Here is a 17,231-nt window from a genome sequence, read left to right on the forward strand (position 1 = left end):
CTGATCCATCTAACCCGTTTATAACAATATAATATGCGATCCAATACAGCAAGTTCAAATATTTTATTGTATCTTGAAATAACTAAAGACGTACATAATAAACCTTGTTAAAAACATCCAAAATATTAAAAAATAAAAATAGAATCCAAAATTGAATAATAATTACAATTTAAAAGTATTGCTGCTGATCTAGACAAAAGGGTGTTGATGAAAAATGCTTGACAAATGCATACCTTAGATTGACTTTCGGTATTTAGATTAGATACAACTTTATTAATCCCCCGTAGGAGAAATTAGTTAAATTTGTTATATAGATTGACAAAAAGTTATAATTAGTTAGTAGGCTACTAGTAGTTATTTGTTATTCTAAGAGTATAATAGTAATATTATAAAGATGCAGCCTTAACCTATACCTATACCTATAATTTAAATCCCCTTTAAAACGTATTGTACACAGTCACATTTCCTTCATTGGTATAGCTTGTCTTGAAACCTTTCCTGGGGATTCAACCCGTACCACAGGGTGCCTTGCTCCGCTGCTGCCCAGGCCATCCTCTCGGTGGTGAAGGTGGCCGCCCACTGTCCTGACGGAGAGACTGCGATGGCCCCACCTGCACCATGCACACGCTCATCCATGTAGCGCAGGGAGAGCTCCACCGCATCCTGGACCTCTTCACCTTCATTTGGGGGAACACACACTGCATGTGAAATAGAAATATATATATATATATATATATATATATATATATATATGTTCAAGTTTATCCTTGAAATCACTTAATCACTCTTTTCCTCTACTTTTCACTTTTGAGTTGCTGTGACAAGTACATTTACCCAGTGTGGGATTGATAAAGTTTTGTGTTATCTTATCTGATTTCAAATCATCGCATTCAATAACGGATTACAGCTAGGGTTCTTGGGGCATGTAATCAGGGCCCTGAGACCCCGTGGGGCCCTCCCCCTCTTTTTATTATTATTGTTCAGTATTTTCTGATATCGATATACCTGCATACATATGTGTACAACTATATTGTATGTATTTACATTTGCCCTTATTAACTAAATGATGTAGTCTAATATCACGGTTAGGCACACATTCTGGAACAAGGCAGATGAACTCTGATCGGGTCTGCTTAGTGAACATTCAAAAAAGGAAAAAGAAGCAAAGGATGCAGCTTTGGTTTACCAAATTCCCTCCATCTCCTCGTTTTTCGCCACAGAACAAATCAATGTAAGTGAAAGAGTTGGTTCAAGTCCACTGCAGACAGGGAAGGAGAAACGGGACACTGGAACCCAATGACAATCATATCTCATTTCTGGAATTTCTGGAATTCTCTATTTTTTCTTGTTTCAAACTAACAAGACTGCAGTTGTGAAAACGTGACGTCAACCTAATGACATTGATACGTTAGCTCTGCTGTCTTGACCACAGATTTAATATTTGTTGATATTGTCTATCAATTAATCTTTGAGGCGTAATTAATTAACCAATATTTATTTGACGTCAACTTGGACATCTCTATGATTAATCTGTAATGGATTACCGATTGGAATGACATTTCCCAATGTGTACATTGCCCTGGGCCTTCATGTGTCTTTTCCAGTAAGCCTACACACTGACACTTCTTTATAAACACTTAAACAATGGGCAGTTTTGATTACCTCTGCATTTGTTTATGTTTGGGATTGGACAGCATGGCTACAAGTGTTTGCCTGGGAAAAAATAATGCAGCTTCAGAATCCACCGAGGAAAAATATACAAATAAAAGACAAAAGCCAGCTGCTACATTGTGAGGATGCGATTACAATTGTTTTTGCAACTGAACAACCCTCTCTTTTAGAGAGAGTGCTTTGCAAAATAATATCCTGACGTGAGAAACGGCAGCTTTGCTTATCCAATTCACACCATGACAATAAATAGAAGCACTAAAGAAGAAATGATATTACTGCCACCGTTTATACTATCTTACAAAGGCAAAAGCAATATTATATGCTGTCTAATATTGACTATGTAACCACCAGTGGATGGCGGTGGGGGTGAATAAAAGGGGTGACTTATTTAGTCTCTCCAGTATGAAGGGAGCAGTGTGTTTAATTGTTTCAGATAGATCGTAAACGACACAGTGAAAGCGATACTTAACCTTGCTCAATGTTGAAAATGATGAGGCGAGCCAAAGTGACTTTAAGGATGGACTCTCCGTGACCGGTGCAAGACACTGCGCCGCTACGGTTGTCTGCGTATCCCCCAGCTCCTGATTCACAGGAGAGAAGAGTCACTGGATGGTTGGCCGTGCTCTTTTCCATGCGCTCCTGTCTCTCACCTCTCAGAGAATCAGGGTGATTTTGGCGCATTGTCCTCTAATTTAATCCAGTCCACATCTACACATGCTGAGATATATATTATCTTATTATTATCTATGTCTTCTTTTAAATTATTATTATTATTACTAGTGCAGTGCCCATTCAAAAGGTGCCTGTACAGAACTGTCTGATTGCTATTGGCTATTGGTATGTGATGTTGCAAAAGTGTGAAGCTGATCGGATGAACGGTTGTTCGATAAAATCCAAGGACAGACATACATACACACAGTGACTCCTCTAATTATAGTGACATTATAATCAGTATTAATATTATGAGTATTATTAAGATTATACGTAACGTATTAAGGATAGAGCCATACAATTGATATTATCTTACTAGCCTGTCTTACTAGCCAGTCAATTAGAAATATACTTTTCAAAGACTCTGCCAGAGTAAATGTAATTAATATTGATATTTCTATAATCAGGGACGTTTAAAGCGCCAGGGTCAAGTCCATGGTCGCATTTAACAGCCCATGTAGTTATGAACTGTTAATCATTATGAGAAGCTTCTCACAACCCCATTATAAGAAAATGGAAATTTGACAAGAGGGAAGGAAAAGTGTCATCCTACCAATGATTGGAGAGTCTCCCACTCGGCCCACCATTTTGTTTCGTATCCCTCCTGTTGAAGTGGCACAAGCCACATTACCACAAGAGTCCACGGCGACAGCCCCGACTGTATCATGACCCCTAGAGTAAAGAACAACCCTTCAGCCATCTTCATGGTCTACAGTGTGCTGCAAACTTATACGATAGAATAACATCATTGAAAAAACTTTTTGATGTGTATATATATTGATGTGATGTGTGCAGTGTGTTTACCCTCTTGAGACCACTAACGCCAAAATGATAGCAAAAATATTGTGAGCATCACATGTGGTAATAAAGTAGAAAAGTACAGTTTTAGATCATAACCATCCTGTTTCTGGGATGATACTGTTCCCTTTATTCACAGAGGGGAAATGGCCTTTTACAAAAAAATTTTAAGAGAACATTTTTACACGTTGTTTAGCATGGTATGTGCCCAAATACTCAAAATACTTTATTACATACCACTGTGATCTAAACAGCTCCTTCACTCCAGCGACATACTCCTTCGGTTTCTCCCACTCTCTCTTCTCATAGTCGGTCACCAGCGTATCGGTGGGAACGGTTTTAAAGCCGATGCGCTCTGCAAACAGGTTGGCGCCTCTGCTGGTTAGCATGACATGGTCGGTCTCCATGTTTCCAAACATGTAAGGAGAAGATCACACAGAAGGGGTTCTTTTAACAGTTATTTGTTTACATGAAAGAGCATTACTTGGCTTACAAGCGTACACTGTTCGACTCTCAGCCAAGAGGCCTTAGGCCTAAAGGAAGGCTGCTGGAGGACTAACGCCTAAGGCCTACCTGATCTGTGCTAGTCCATTCTATCAATTCGATCACTGTTTATTTCATGTTATATTATGTCTGCTGAATGCTAACCAAGAAACAAAACTAACCAGAAAATGAAATTAAGATCTCAAATGTTCATTTTTTTCCCTTGCTTAATGTGGCATCATATCCAGTTGATTCTCCAGTAGATGATTGCACACCACGCGGTGATGAGGATCAACCCCCAGTGGCGTGCAGCAGATGCTATGTTGGAGTCCTTCTCACCCGTTCCCTCAGTAACAACAGGCTGCAGCTGTTGCATCTACTGTATATATATATATATATATATATATATATATATATATATATATATATATCCTATACTATATATTTTTTTTTATTTATATTTTAAAAGGGGGCACCTTCTCCATGACAGCCCGTGCGAGGGAAACAGGATTGGCTATGTTCTGAACGCAAGACACAGCTCCACTCCCGAGAGTCTGCCCGTCCATGATGATGGCGTCAAGCTCCACCTCGCCGTCGGCGTTCAGCACGGCGCCATGTCCTGTAATGAAGCGCCCCCAACCACCGCTCACAGTTCAGTTGAATTGTTTCACAGAAACGTATTCTGAGTCACTACACTTTAGCATCGGGCTGAACTCAAAAGCAGCATGCATGTCATTATCATACATTTCCTCTGATCAAAGAGATGTCATACATTAAAGTCATTGGTGGATGTTTGGTTGATCTATTCAGGATTTCGGCAACGCAGAATGTAGGCCTATTCACATTTGCATTCAATATTGTTATATTTTGTCATTTTACTCGCCCAACTCCAGAATTTGCACCAATTCGGTGTAAAATTAAAAACAACTAAACATGATACAATAACAACACAATTTAAACAAAGCGTTCACCTGCGTCGAACACGGTGTTGTCTTCCATGGCCCTGACGGCCTTCTCTACAGCGTCCAGGGCGCTTCCACCGGTCCCCAGCGCCATGTAGCCCTCCCTGGCCGCAGCCTTGACCCCTTCCACGGAGGCCTCTGCCAGCTCGTCTGGTATCGCCCAGGCCCCTCCGTGTACAACTAGGACAGCTTTCATCATCTCAAGACTCCAGGATGAAAGAGGATTAACGAAAGGATACATCAGATAAACTATGTCTTTATTCACATTGCTCTGGTTTTCTGACTTCTCAGTCCAATTTTTACAATGGCAACTAAATGTTTTTTACTCATTTTTGGCCGAAATGTTTTGTATACAGAGGTTTTGTGTGCATATGTTTCGCACTGGCAAACCATTTTTTTTTTGTTTGAGAGTACTTTGTGTACGATTTTTTTATATTAATTCTTTGTGAATATTAATGTTTTTATTATATTTATATCACATCTAAAAGGTACAATAAATACCAAGACTACAGGCAGTATTCAAATATGCAACTCTTCGATGACAAACCTGGTCAGCAAATGTGTAACATTTGATTTTCTGATGAACGTATTTTCACATTTTGCAAAAGTGCGTTCACCTTTGTAGTTCAATATTCGCACTCATATTTATGGTAAGCCTGTCTAAACGTGCAGTCGTTAGCAAAGAGCGGTTCGGACATTAATTTAGAACGCTTAAAAAATATGTTATTGATTGACAGCGACTTTTTTGGTTGGGCTTGCGTTCTTCAGGTCTCTGTGTCGTTGCAACGTGTATGTCCCAATCCTCGCCACTGGGTGAAGCTATAGAGCTACATGGTATTTAAAACGCGTTGAACCGGTGCATGTTTTCTATCGGGCCCTCAAAAATCTATCAAAACAATGTAGTAGTAGCTAAAAAAATTAGTAGTACTGGTTTCGCCTCAGTTGCACGGAGTTTTTCTGTACGTCAGATTGAATGCATGCGTTTCGGATGTGTTGTACGCATGCGGCGCAACGCACGCATCCCAACAAATAGGATTTTTTGGGAACTGCTACGCAACTACGTCATTATTATGTAAATTGGGTAAATCTACATAATGCTTCGTGGTTGTTGTTGTGGTTTTTGTTGTTAATGTTAACAAAATAAGCAGGTGCCTAAATACATATGGTAACAAACTCCTATCTAGAACAGCAATCCTACTTCAAACTTTGTTAGTGTGAACTCCAGGTAATGTTGCAGAAGCAGACAGTAGACAGACTAAAGGCGCAGGGCTTACCTTCGTGCTTCTCTTCTTCAGAAAGATCACCACCACTCACGAGAATAAGGGGCGGGGCTAACTGGTGGCGTGTGAAGACACGCAAACAGAGCACTAACCCATGCTGGTTGGCTGGTTAATGAGTTTCTTACGCAATAGCTTTCCTTTCTTCAGTTAATTTGATTGGTCAAACGTGTTCTATGCTGCAACCCAAAGCAATGAATGGTTGCATTCCAGACTTAGACGTAAGTGTTGATGAGTGTTGACGAGTTTGAGACTGCATCTCTACCACAAGTAGGCCTAGGCTACAAGCAAACGTCACATTTGCAAAGCTCTTAAATATAGCCACTTGTTCACCTAAAAACTTTTTAACCGTAACTTAGTTTTTGGGAGATGCTTCACATTTGCAACTCTGCTGGAAGTAAAGTAAAAAGTTAACACCCTCATGAAACGCCTACAATAAATATGGAAATAACTTGGATCGTATGCTTCATACAATCCACAATTACAATCCTTCATTACACTCCAGACACAGTGAAATTAAAAACAAGATGGAGCTGAATATCATTTGCATAAATTGACCGGATTCTCGTATTTTATTTTGTATCTCTCTCGTTTGACCACTAGAGTGCTGTAAGAACCTTTTGAATTTGCTTCATAAACTCATTTTTCAGAAGACGTCTAACTTGAGTGAATTTTCCATGAGTCTTGCCGTATTGTCCGTCGTTTATTTGTAATGCTTGCATTTTGTTGTTGTTATTTTGTTGTTGTTTTTTTCTCTTTCCTTTCTTTCTATTTTATTTGTTCTATCTTTTCAAAAGCCGCCTGTGGACAAGTGTTGCGAATTAACACGTGTGCTGAAACACCCAAACAATGCATCTGGTTTGTCCAATGTAATTGCTATGTCCACATCAAATAAACATTGATAAACGCATCTACAGCGGTAAACTGCGTTTCCATTTGGAGACGTTTACAGTGTTCATAACAGGGAATAAAGAACACATGTATTCGACTCAAATGAATCAAGTAACACCAAGGACGGCTCCAGCACCATGGACAGGGGAACTTAACCTGTCAGCGCTTTACAATGGTAACGCTGGCTCCTAAGAAATATATATATATATGATTATGACTCATATGCTTTTCTAAGAATTTCCCGAGTTTGAAATCACATGAACAAGGTGAAATTTCACAGTTGAAACTAGATCCATTCTGTTATCATTTCCTGTATTATAAATGAGTGTGGCCCAGTAGGCCATTTAGATTTCTAATCCCTTTGGGTATTGCGCACCTGCTCCAAGGTCTCAAATCATTCCCACAACATGAATATCATCGTCATCTTCGTGGTCATAATCATCATCGTCATCGTCATCATCATCATCATCACGACCGCCACTGCACGAAAATCATTTTTAGGTAAGCAATGGAGCAGAACGTGGCCAATGTGCTGCTCAACCCTGCTTATGGCCCAAACAGTCACTATTTCGTTAATTGTTTGGTTTATAAAATAATAGGATTACTGAAAAAATGTAACGTAGCCTACTGCTTACGGCGCTATAGGCACATTTCAGAGCAATTCAGACACAATTAATCTTTCATGGTGGTTGAATTCCCCTGATTCCACCTGTAGAGCGCTGCGGAGAAGAGAACGCCGACCAGAGGCAACAAGAGTTCCTGTCTTTCAAAGTTAGGCTTGTGATTTATTATTCCCCATATTTACTTTTTACTGTGCACCAAATCTGTCCAGGCTAATGTCCGGTGGGAGGGGATGTTTTATTGTTGTATTGGCAGTTTTACACGCAGTCCATGTGGTATTTATGTACAGAACAGGACCAGGCTAAAGAGAGGCTTGAACAGGGCAGCTAAGAGCCCTCCAGCATCACCTTGGATCTCCTGCAGACTGCGGTGCAAGCAGACGTTTCTCTCCCCGGATGGCTCATCATCCTCCCCCCTGCAGGAGCTATAGACCCTCCTGCTCTATCCCCCCAGAGCCTCCAACCAGCACTGATTAGGTTCATATACTAAACCACAGTGGGAGATCGGACCGAATCAGATGATGTTGGATTCGATTGAACTTTGATTGAACTTTGCGTTACATTGGAGGAAGCATGATGATGAAGGGCTTTTTTAAGCTAACTTCTGTAGGAATGGTCGCTTCATGAAAGTAAAGTTCACGTACATTTCCTGTCTGGGATTAATCAAGCGGAATTGATCTTTATCTAATGTATCGGTGCCGTTCATCAGAAAGACAATCATTGAGTTCCGATCATTAGGGCGATAATAATGACAAATCAGCAACTTAAAAAGACCAAACCCCATGCACGGAAACAGAAGCACTGTCATCGTCCCTGTCCCCCCTGTCCCCCACCTCCATCACAGCGTCAGATAAGGACAGATTACCCAAGATGCCGTGCTCTGTCCCTCCCTCACCCTCACTCCACCGCCAGTGTGCTCGGCTGTGGAGGGCGTGCACACACACACACACACACACACACACACACACACACACACACACAATGCACGCTGTTGCCGTTACGGCTCCCTCATTGAGAGACAACAGAGGATGTGCTGGCATGGCAGGGACGGCAGGTACAGCTGCGCTAGCTGCTGTCTTGGCGGGATGTATTCTAGGAGGCTGACAAGACCCGGCGCCCACGGCCCTAGGGTCCCCGACGCCTACTGCTGGAATTGTACCAAGGACTGCAGGGTGTGTGTGTGTGTGTGTGTGTGTGTGTGTGTGTGTGTGAGGGGGGGGGGGTGCTATGTGTTAATCTCAGCAGCAAAAAATAAAATAAAAAAAGGATAAGCAGTCTAAAGCAACTCGCCTCCCTCTCTCTCGCTCCCTATCCTCTCTCGCTCTCTCTATCCTCCCTCTCTCTCTCGCTCTCCATCCGCGCTTTCTCTCTCTCTCTATCTTCTCGCTCTCTCTATCCTCCCTCTCTCTCTCCATCCGTGCTCTCTCTCTCTCTATCCTCTCGCTCTCTCTCTATCCTCCCTCTCTCGCTCTCTCTATCCTCCCTCTCTCTCTCCATCCACACTCTCTCTCTCTATCCTCCCTCTCTTTCTCACTCTCTCGCTATCCTCCCTATCTCTCGTTCTCTATCCTCCCTCAATCTCTATCCTCCCTCCCTCACTCTCTCTCTGCCTATCCTCCCTCTCTCTCGCTCTCTCTATCCTCCCTCTCTCTCGCTCTCTCTCCTGTGAAACTCCTCTCTCAGCCAAATCCCCCTGAACACTCTCCTATGTGTGGGGGTGGTGGTGTTGGTGGGGATGGTGTTGGTGGGGGTAGTGGGTCTTGTGCTACCTGCTGTGTCTACACACTAAATCCTGTGCTACGTTGTTCCAAGCCAAAGCGACCGACCTGTCCCTCCACCACTGTTCACCTTTTCCGTTGGATGCTGGTCAGGCCATGCAGGGAGACGACCGAGGTGGAAAACCTCTTAACCTTAAGTAGACCAGAATTACATAGACCATAAGATATCAGACCTATTGATGCATGGCTATTGTCCACACACATAAGGGGCTGTATACCGAATGGCAGATTACTACTACATGACCAGAATGCTGCGTGTAATGCTGAACATCAACCAGAACAAGCATATTACCAACAAGCATCTGTATGGGGGCCTACCAAGGCTGTGTGACAAAGTGGCGTCCAGGAGGATGAAACTTGCAGGTCACTGGCACAGACACCAAGAACTTCCAGCCAGCTAGAATGCTGGCGCTCTGGGAGCCAACACACGCACATCGCCTGTAGAGCTCTCCACTCCTGTATGTCCACTACATTGCCAACGTACGTGGACATACTAAGGAAGGATGCAGGAGTGGAGAGCTCTACAGAACTGGCCGGATGTATGGAGGACCGTGTGGATTGCGAACCCGTCTGAGGACGACTCAATGGTGACGTAGCTGAGAATATGGCCTTTCATCCCAGCATTTTATAGACAACCGGCTCACAGCAAGGGGGGAGGCAAACCCAGATAATGAATGTCATTCAGGAGGTTCTCACAACAGTGACAGCTGTAGCCACAACACAGTTCTGCCTGCCCACCCATATGACAGATAGAGAGGGAGAGAGAGAGAGAGAGAGAAAGAGAGAGATAAATAGAGAGATGGAGAGAGAGAGGGAGAGAGGGGGAGAGAGAGAGAGAGAGATAAATAGAGAGAGGGAGAGAGAGCAAGAGAGCTAGAAAGAGAGTTGGAGAGAGAGAGAGACAGAGAGGAAGAGAGAGCGAGGGAGAGAGTGGGCAAGAGGAGGAGGAGAGAGAGAGAGGGGAGAGAGAGAGAGAGAGAGAGAGAGAGAGAGAGTATTCCCCGGGCAGCCCACCTGGGGGAATGCGAGACGGAAGCTTGTGTTCGACTGGCCTGGTTTTCTGATGTTTCCCAGTTTTGTGAGAGCTGCACCCAACGCGAGGCAGTGCCAGCGTACTACCCTCCTGCGGTCCACAGGCTGGTGTCCTGTCTCCGTGTCCAAGAATCACAACACTGGCCCACCGGTTGAATGGTCCGGCACATATGCATGGTAATTATCACTAATTGCAAAGTGCAATAGCCAAAAGTCCTGTTGCAATTACTATTCACTATGGGAGACACTTTCCGCCAACGGAACTGAATTCAGACACAGGGGCTTATGGAGTCAGGGGTCTGGCTCAAATATGCTATGGCTTACAGGTATGTGGTGGACATTAAAACTAGAACCTTTCGTCTTCGTCCATATGATCCCTCCTACCACAGATCACAATCCCAAACTAATCAGGCTCCCCAGGTCATCATCATATAGTAAAGTATCGTAAAGTTGCTCGACGCATAAGTAAAACGATTTACGCATGTGATAATCACTGTGAGAGGCTAGGGCTGATTTTATTTATTGCTGATATTGAAAGACAATGTCTGCTATTTTGTTGTGCTCACAAGTAGACGGCCTTTTTCACAGCATATTCTTATCTTTCAATAAGGTTCCAAACGACTTTCCTTCAATTTCGACGACATTCAACGACAGTCGATAGTCTTTTTTCACTCGCTATACCAAAATACACAGACTCAACTTGTAATCTTCCTCTCTGCCATCATGTGTTGTGAGAGAGACTTGTCTGTGAGCGCAGGTATTCAGTCACTCACTGGGACTCTTTTGTTTGGCATCATCGCCCGTCCGTGGATCCTGGATGTGGCCAATGAGGAGCGGTAGGGGCGGGGGAACACACCGCTCGCAAAGTGTGGGACTCTCAAGTCTCCAGCGGGGTGCCGTCCATGCAGAGGGGGGGAGCGAAATGTGCTGCTCACACCTCTAAAATCACAACCACAACCACCACTCGTTCAACTGAGCAGCCTCACTGGAATCTGGATTTCCCCCTCCCCGCTTTTTTTGCGTGGGTCCCTTTTTCTTCACGCTGTTAACCCCTAAAAAAGGAAAGCATTTGTACATTACAACCCCACCGATTGTACTCCGGGTCGTGTCTCACCTGCACACCGCGCCGAACGGCTCTTACTGTACGACCGAGAACCATGCATCGGGAGAAAGTCTTACCTGAACTGATGGCGGAGAAGGACAGCCTTGACCCGTCCTTTGTTCACGCGATGCGCCTGCTCGCCGAAGGTAGGACGACCACCGCAACTCTCTTTATCGGGTTTGTCATGCGCGCGTCCTTGGTGTGCGTAATGTTGGTACAGCGCGTATCAATCACCCTGCAACTTCAACCGCGTCCCCGTCACTGCAGTCGTTTCATGGCTGAGAGTGGAGCTGCCGTGGGGTTTTGTCCTTGACTTTGTTAAAAGTAGGTTTATTGATGTTGGGAAACCATGTCTGCAACTCGGTTTGAACTTCCTTTTTTTCTTATTGTCGTTGAATCAACGCAGCGACTGGAGTGGGCTGATCCGTCTGACGCTAGATATGAAACTGTTTAAGGGTCAAGTAGGGCTTTAACTCTGAGCCTCCAAGGTCAAGCACATTGACTGTAGGAGATTGAGTCAGATATGCAGATTTAGGACAGCGCCCCAGACCACTTGGGGTTTGGGTGAAGCGTAAAAGGCGAGTGTGGTCTGGTCTCGTTCCAGTTCCAATGGTAAAAAGACTGATCGAAAATGTGTGACATTTTGTTGAATACGTTTTAGATCTATATCTATAGATCAGCTAAAAACCTTTCTTAACCACTGCTGATTTTATGTTATATTGTTTTTCTGTACCATCAGTTTGAAGTTTCCATGCAATTGACTCTTCTGATCAATATTAGGCGTGGTTGATGACCTGGACCTCATACATTGACTAATACTATTATTGTAGGCACTTAGCAGGCCTACAATAAATATGATGTTAAAACGCACAGGTAGTTATCTCGTTCATGAGTAAAGGTGCAAAAAAAAAAGAGGACTGTTGACATGATGTCAACCGTTTCATAATGACGTCAAATATTGACACATGAAGGAAAATTCCACACACCAGCACGTCAGCGTGATACGAACTCATCCTAAACGTCGGTTACGTGATGGGTTCCACATAGTACCTGCGATGTTGTGCAGAGCAGAGCAAAGCACCAGGGAGCCTGTTTTGGCAACCACTCTAAAGCAGTTGGCTCACTATTAGGTTGAGATTTGCCATAGTCTTCAACAAAGAAGATCTCTGACCCCTCTGCAACCACACTCTGACGCACGCGTGGCTTAATATGGATTCTCAGACATTTATGCTTGCATCTTATACATTTAAATCAGTCTTTACACACAGAAAAGGGAATGCAAGGAGCAGAGTGAAAGGAACCTGAGGCCCCAATCTATCCAAGTTATTGATTATAAGTCTGGCGTATGACTGTAATGGAATGCTCTTGCTCACACATCACTTTAGAAAGTTCCTCAAAGGAATGAGTCTGAGTTGTCTATATATTCTTTATGGGCCTGCACATACACTGTGTGTGTGTGTGTGTGTGTGTGTGTGTGTGTGTGTGTGTGTGTGTGTGTGTGTGTGTGTACACACTATTCTGCCCAAAGGTTTTGATTAAACAGTGTACATGTGGTGTGTGTTGTAATCCTGAATGTTGTTTTGTGTTGTATTACTATGTATTACAACTATGGGATCATGATTTATTGGGTTGTTTTTGAATTAGGTTTATGTGATAATGTCTTGTCCGTGCAAAGTTAAATAGAAATGCTCAAATGATCAAATAACAGGGATGGGGTTCTCATGTTATGTTATGGATTTCATTATGATGAGTGTTTGAAAATGTGTGTGAAATATATGGGGAACAAAATTAGATTGCTGGCTAGAGTTTCACAAAGACAAGATTCACAGGAATTTTAATTCCATCATAGACTGTAGATCATGCACTGATGCGTACTAAAGGACAAATAATGTCTCTCAGCAAAACAGGAATTAGTCTCTGTTCATGAAAGCATTCTTCTCTCTTCATTCTTGTTCAATCAATATCAATAATGGGAGCGTAATGATGGGTTTAGCATTAACTATTCAGTGTGCACTGGAAAATATTTTAGATATAACCTTTACCAGATGCAATAGCATAAACAATCAGTTAGAATAATTTATTTATAATTTTGCTTTGCATGAAAAATCGAAAAACTCTAATAAAAGTATAAAAGTATTGCCTTTCTTCTGTGCCCTCCAGACAAATAAAGTGAACCATCTATAGCAGGGCTTCAATGTAGCAGCCATCATGTGGAATCCCAGACAATGCATAATCTCATTTCAAAGTATTAGTAACTCACAGCTTATAATTGCACGGCTTTGTCATAACTCATGTTTTGGCCCAGAAACCATTTAGCAATTAAGAGGCTATGATTAGAAAACCAAAGTTCACAAGGAGAAAATCAAACCAGAATGCAGACCAGGGTATTGAGGGGGATTGACCAGTGCCTTTCCACCTTCCTGGGGTCGTTTGGACCTGGGTTGAACTTGGTTGCAGCGAGGGTTAACGGGGAAAATGTGTACCACAATGTGAGGGAGCCTATGTGTGTTAAATCTTAGTGGAAGTTATAGTGCCAAAATAACTTTCCCTGGTTACTATGGTAACTAACCAGCTACCCAGCATCCAATCTGTACCTTTGAGGAAAAGATGACAAGTGACACCCTTGTGTGTGTGTGTGTGTGTGTGTGTGCGTGTGTGCGTGTGTGTGTGTGTGTGTGTGTGTGTGCTGTTGGCGGGCAGGTGGGCCTGTGTGTGTGTGTGTGTGTTGGTAGCGGGCAAGCAAGCGCGCTGCCTGTGTGTGTGTGTGTGTGTGTGTGTGTGTGTGGGCAGGTAGGCGGGCTTGAGTGGCTGTGTGTGCGTGTGTGTGTGTGTGTGTGTGTGTGCGTGTGTGTGTGTGTGTGTGTTTGTGAATGTGTGTACGTGTGTGTGTGTGTGTGTGTGTGTGTGTGTGTGTGTGTGTGTGTTGGCGGGCAAATGAGTGGGCATGCCTGTGTGTGTATGTATGTGCGTGTGTTTGTGTTGGCAGACTGGCGTGCATGCCTGTGTGTGTGTGTTTTCACCTGTGTGTGGGTCGGCGGGCTGGCGTGCATGCCTGTGTGTGTGTGTGTGTGTGTGTGTGTGTGTGTGTGTGTGTGTGTGTGTGTGTGTGTGTGTGTGTGTTCATCTCTGTGTGGGTCGTCGGGATTGCGTGCATGCCTGTGTGTGTGTGTGTGTGTGTGTTTGTGTGTGTGTGTGTGTTTCGGTTTGGGGGCAGGCGGGCATGTGTGCCTCAGTGTGTGTGTGTGTGTGTGTGTGTGTGTGTGTGTGTGTGTGTGCATGCGGAAAAAAGGGGTGAATGACTGGACCTAACAGGCTTAAAAACCAGGCCAGTGGCACCGACTGTCTGACAGTCCTATAGCCACTTCACCCTTCCCCAACCCAATGACTCATTTAAGAATAAAAACATTAGATTCTGACCCCAAGGCTTGTTTTTCTCTCTCTTTTATAGAAAATCCAATTTAACAGAAAAAATGTCAGTTGCCCTGGGTTCATTGTTTTTTTTGTTAAAACAAAATCAAAAGTCATTTCCGGTGAAAGTCCAAAAAGAACTGATGAAAGTTATCAGTTTTATTGTGGGGGATAGCCAGGGGTATTGCATTCAACCAAGGTAAGGATAGGTTAAGCATCGGTCACTAAGTTAATCACAGAAACAGACCTGTCTGCCATTCATTGTCATGATAATACAGTGATCTGACAATGAGTTAATTACACATTTTATTGGACAAAAGGCAGAAAGTCAATCACTGTCATACCATTTTTTCAATATTATAAAATCATAATGTCCTTGAACTTGAATTAGCTTTCTATAAAATTATTCTTAATGAACCCATTAGCAATAAAAGCAAAGCTCTTTTGTTATATTCTCTATAATTGCAGAGTAGAAAGTAGAAAAAGGTCTGCCCTTCATTGTTCCTATGTTGTTTTAAATTGCTAAATTAATTATTAGATCCCTACAATGAGAGACAGAGAGATATTAGTGGGAAAGATATATAGGATAGAAAGTCCAGCGGTTGGGTAGCTGGAGTCCAAGCTGAAAGGTTCTTGGTTCAAACCCTATTTAACGTCCACGGTCTCACATCCATGAGCAAGAAGCCACTCCCCTACCGCCTCCATTAAGAAAATTCACAGTCTTTCTGCATACTGCAAGAGCTGAATGAATAAACAAAAGCAGTAGTGGTAAATACATACAAGTTCAAACGCTGAATGCCTTTTCTCCCCAGCCTTGAAAGTATTGGAGGAACCAGGCTGCATGCGGCATATGTTGAATTACCAGCAATTTTTTCCCCAGACTTAATTATGTTCCGAGAGCCAGTGTGGCCCCTGTTAGTCCCGCTGTGATGACATCTGTCAGCTACACAGCATTCACCAGCACGTCTCCTCTCCTCGCCATGCAGCTCCCAATGACAGATGTAGTTGAGTTACGAAAAGTTGCACTCAAACATGTTTGGGTGCATGAAGTTTTTCATGGGGGGGGGCCAGCCAGTTATAATGGAACCCTTTTTTTATGTGAACTATTAGCATATGCTATCACAGTCAGAGATCCTATGGAGTATAAGAACAATGGAAAACCGTAATCCAGGCCAAATCAAATGATGAGCCGTACCTGTTTGATGGGGTTTATTTATCCAGCAAACAAGATGTGATGGCATGTGTGTGATGGGATATTGCCTGTACTAACCCTTGACATTAAACAAGGGAATGTAATTGAACCAATGAACCACAAACACCATTTTTTGAAGGCAAGGTCCAAACCTAAACAAAAGGTTTAGGAAGTCAGGTGGTTGTTAGACGGTACATCTCACTTTGGGGACAGTAATTGCATTCATGCTGGGTTATTTATTTGATCTTGAATGAAAACCATAACATTAAATGGGGCGACTTTAAAGGGGAAGTTATGGAGGACCTATGTAAACACCATTATACTTTACCTTCTCAGTGAATAACCATTAAGCATCTAGCGGTTATTTCATTGTGTATTTTAATGAAACAAAATAAACAATACTGGCTTTTATTGAAGAAAATACATATATTTTGTTCTGCCAGTACATAATTCGTTTTACAGCAAGATGTGTATATCTTTTTCATATCCATATGATAAAATAGATTTATTTTGGGGACAATGGGAAATCAAACCCAATGTTTTTTCGACATCAGTTTTGCTATGAATAAATAATTAGATAGCATGTCTCTAGGCTTGACTTAATAAGCTTAAGAGCAATGCAAGCATGTGTTGCTTGACATTTTTATTCTGCACCACTTTATTGTCTGGCGGTTTCTCTCACAGCGTTCTCCTAATCACTCTTTTTCATTGCAAGCTCTGCCTTTCTCAATACAATATAGGCCTAGTGCTTCTTTTAAACCAATGATGGAGCCTGGTTTTTAAGATTCCTACAAACAATGTTTTCATATAATTGCTCCAAGGTCCACCAAACTATTTAAAAAGAAAGCAAAACGTTTTTTTACTAAGTCTCAACATCAACTGTTTTTCAGCACACAATTGTAGTAGCAGACGCGTTCCTTAGCTTGAATAGAGCAAAAAAAAATAAAACCAATAAAGAAAGAAGTTTGTTTCTCTGCTAACGGCTACATGTTTTTCAGAATAAGCTGTTTTTTATTGTATTCACCAGCCCATTTGTTTCATGCTGTCTACAAGCTAGAGGCCGTTTTCGTGTATGGTAATGTTATTGCCAAAAACACAAATGACTGATTCTATTTTAGGGGCAAGAGCTGCTAATACTAAAGCTAGCAGTCATTATAGTGTTTTTTGTCAATAGTTTTGTTGGGTTGCATTTACAAATAAGCAAAATTGCAGAGAACAGGCAGCAGATATTTGGAGTAAAGTCCAAGAACATGCGGGCACATTCCAAAAATATGTTCTGAAATTATTAAACCAAAAGAATTGCACA

General features: G+C 42.5%; 2 protein-coding genes across 2 annotated transcripts in view; one reads left to right on the forward strand and one right to left on the reverse strand.

Moving 5' to 3' along the window:
- Nucleotides 1–98: 98 nt before the first annotated feature.
- LOC311350480 (isoaspartyl peptidase/L-asparaginase) lies at nt 99–5,913 on the reverse strand. The gene is made up of 7 exons (XM_084470501.1): nt 5,900–5,913; nt 4,635–4,831; nt 4,140–4,282; nt 3,418–3,581; nt 2,936–3,054; nt 2,142–2,252; nt 99–677 (listed from the first exon to the last, which is right to left on the reverse strand). The coding sequence occupies exons 2-7, from the start codon at nt 4,822–4,824 to the stop codon at nt 469–471; spliced, it is 936 nt and encodes a 311-aa protein (XP_084326627.1). The 5' UTR covers nt 4,825–4,831; nt 5,900–5,913; the 3' UTR covers nt 99–468.
- A 5,467-nt stretch (nt 5,914–11,380) lies between these two features.
- The window catches only part of khdrbs2 (KH domain containing, RNA binding, signal transduction associated 2), a gene marked incomplete at both ends in the record, with an annotated part of 38,007 nt that continues 32,156 nt past the window's right edge, over nt 11,381–17,231 (forward strand). Inside the window, one exon of the mRNA XM_084470403.1 lies at nt 11,381–11,471. Within this exon, the coding sequence (XP_084326529.1) occupies nt 11,381–11,471 (91 nt within the window). The remainder of the gene's footprint in view (nt 11,472–17,231) is intronic.

Source organism: Micromesistius poutassou (assembly GCF_964030765.1).
Source record: "Micromesistius poutassou genome assembly, chromosome: 7".
Classification (NCBI taxonomy): Eukaryota; Metazoa; Chordata; class Actinopteri; order Gadiformes; family Gadidae; genus Micromesistius; species Micromesistius poutassou.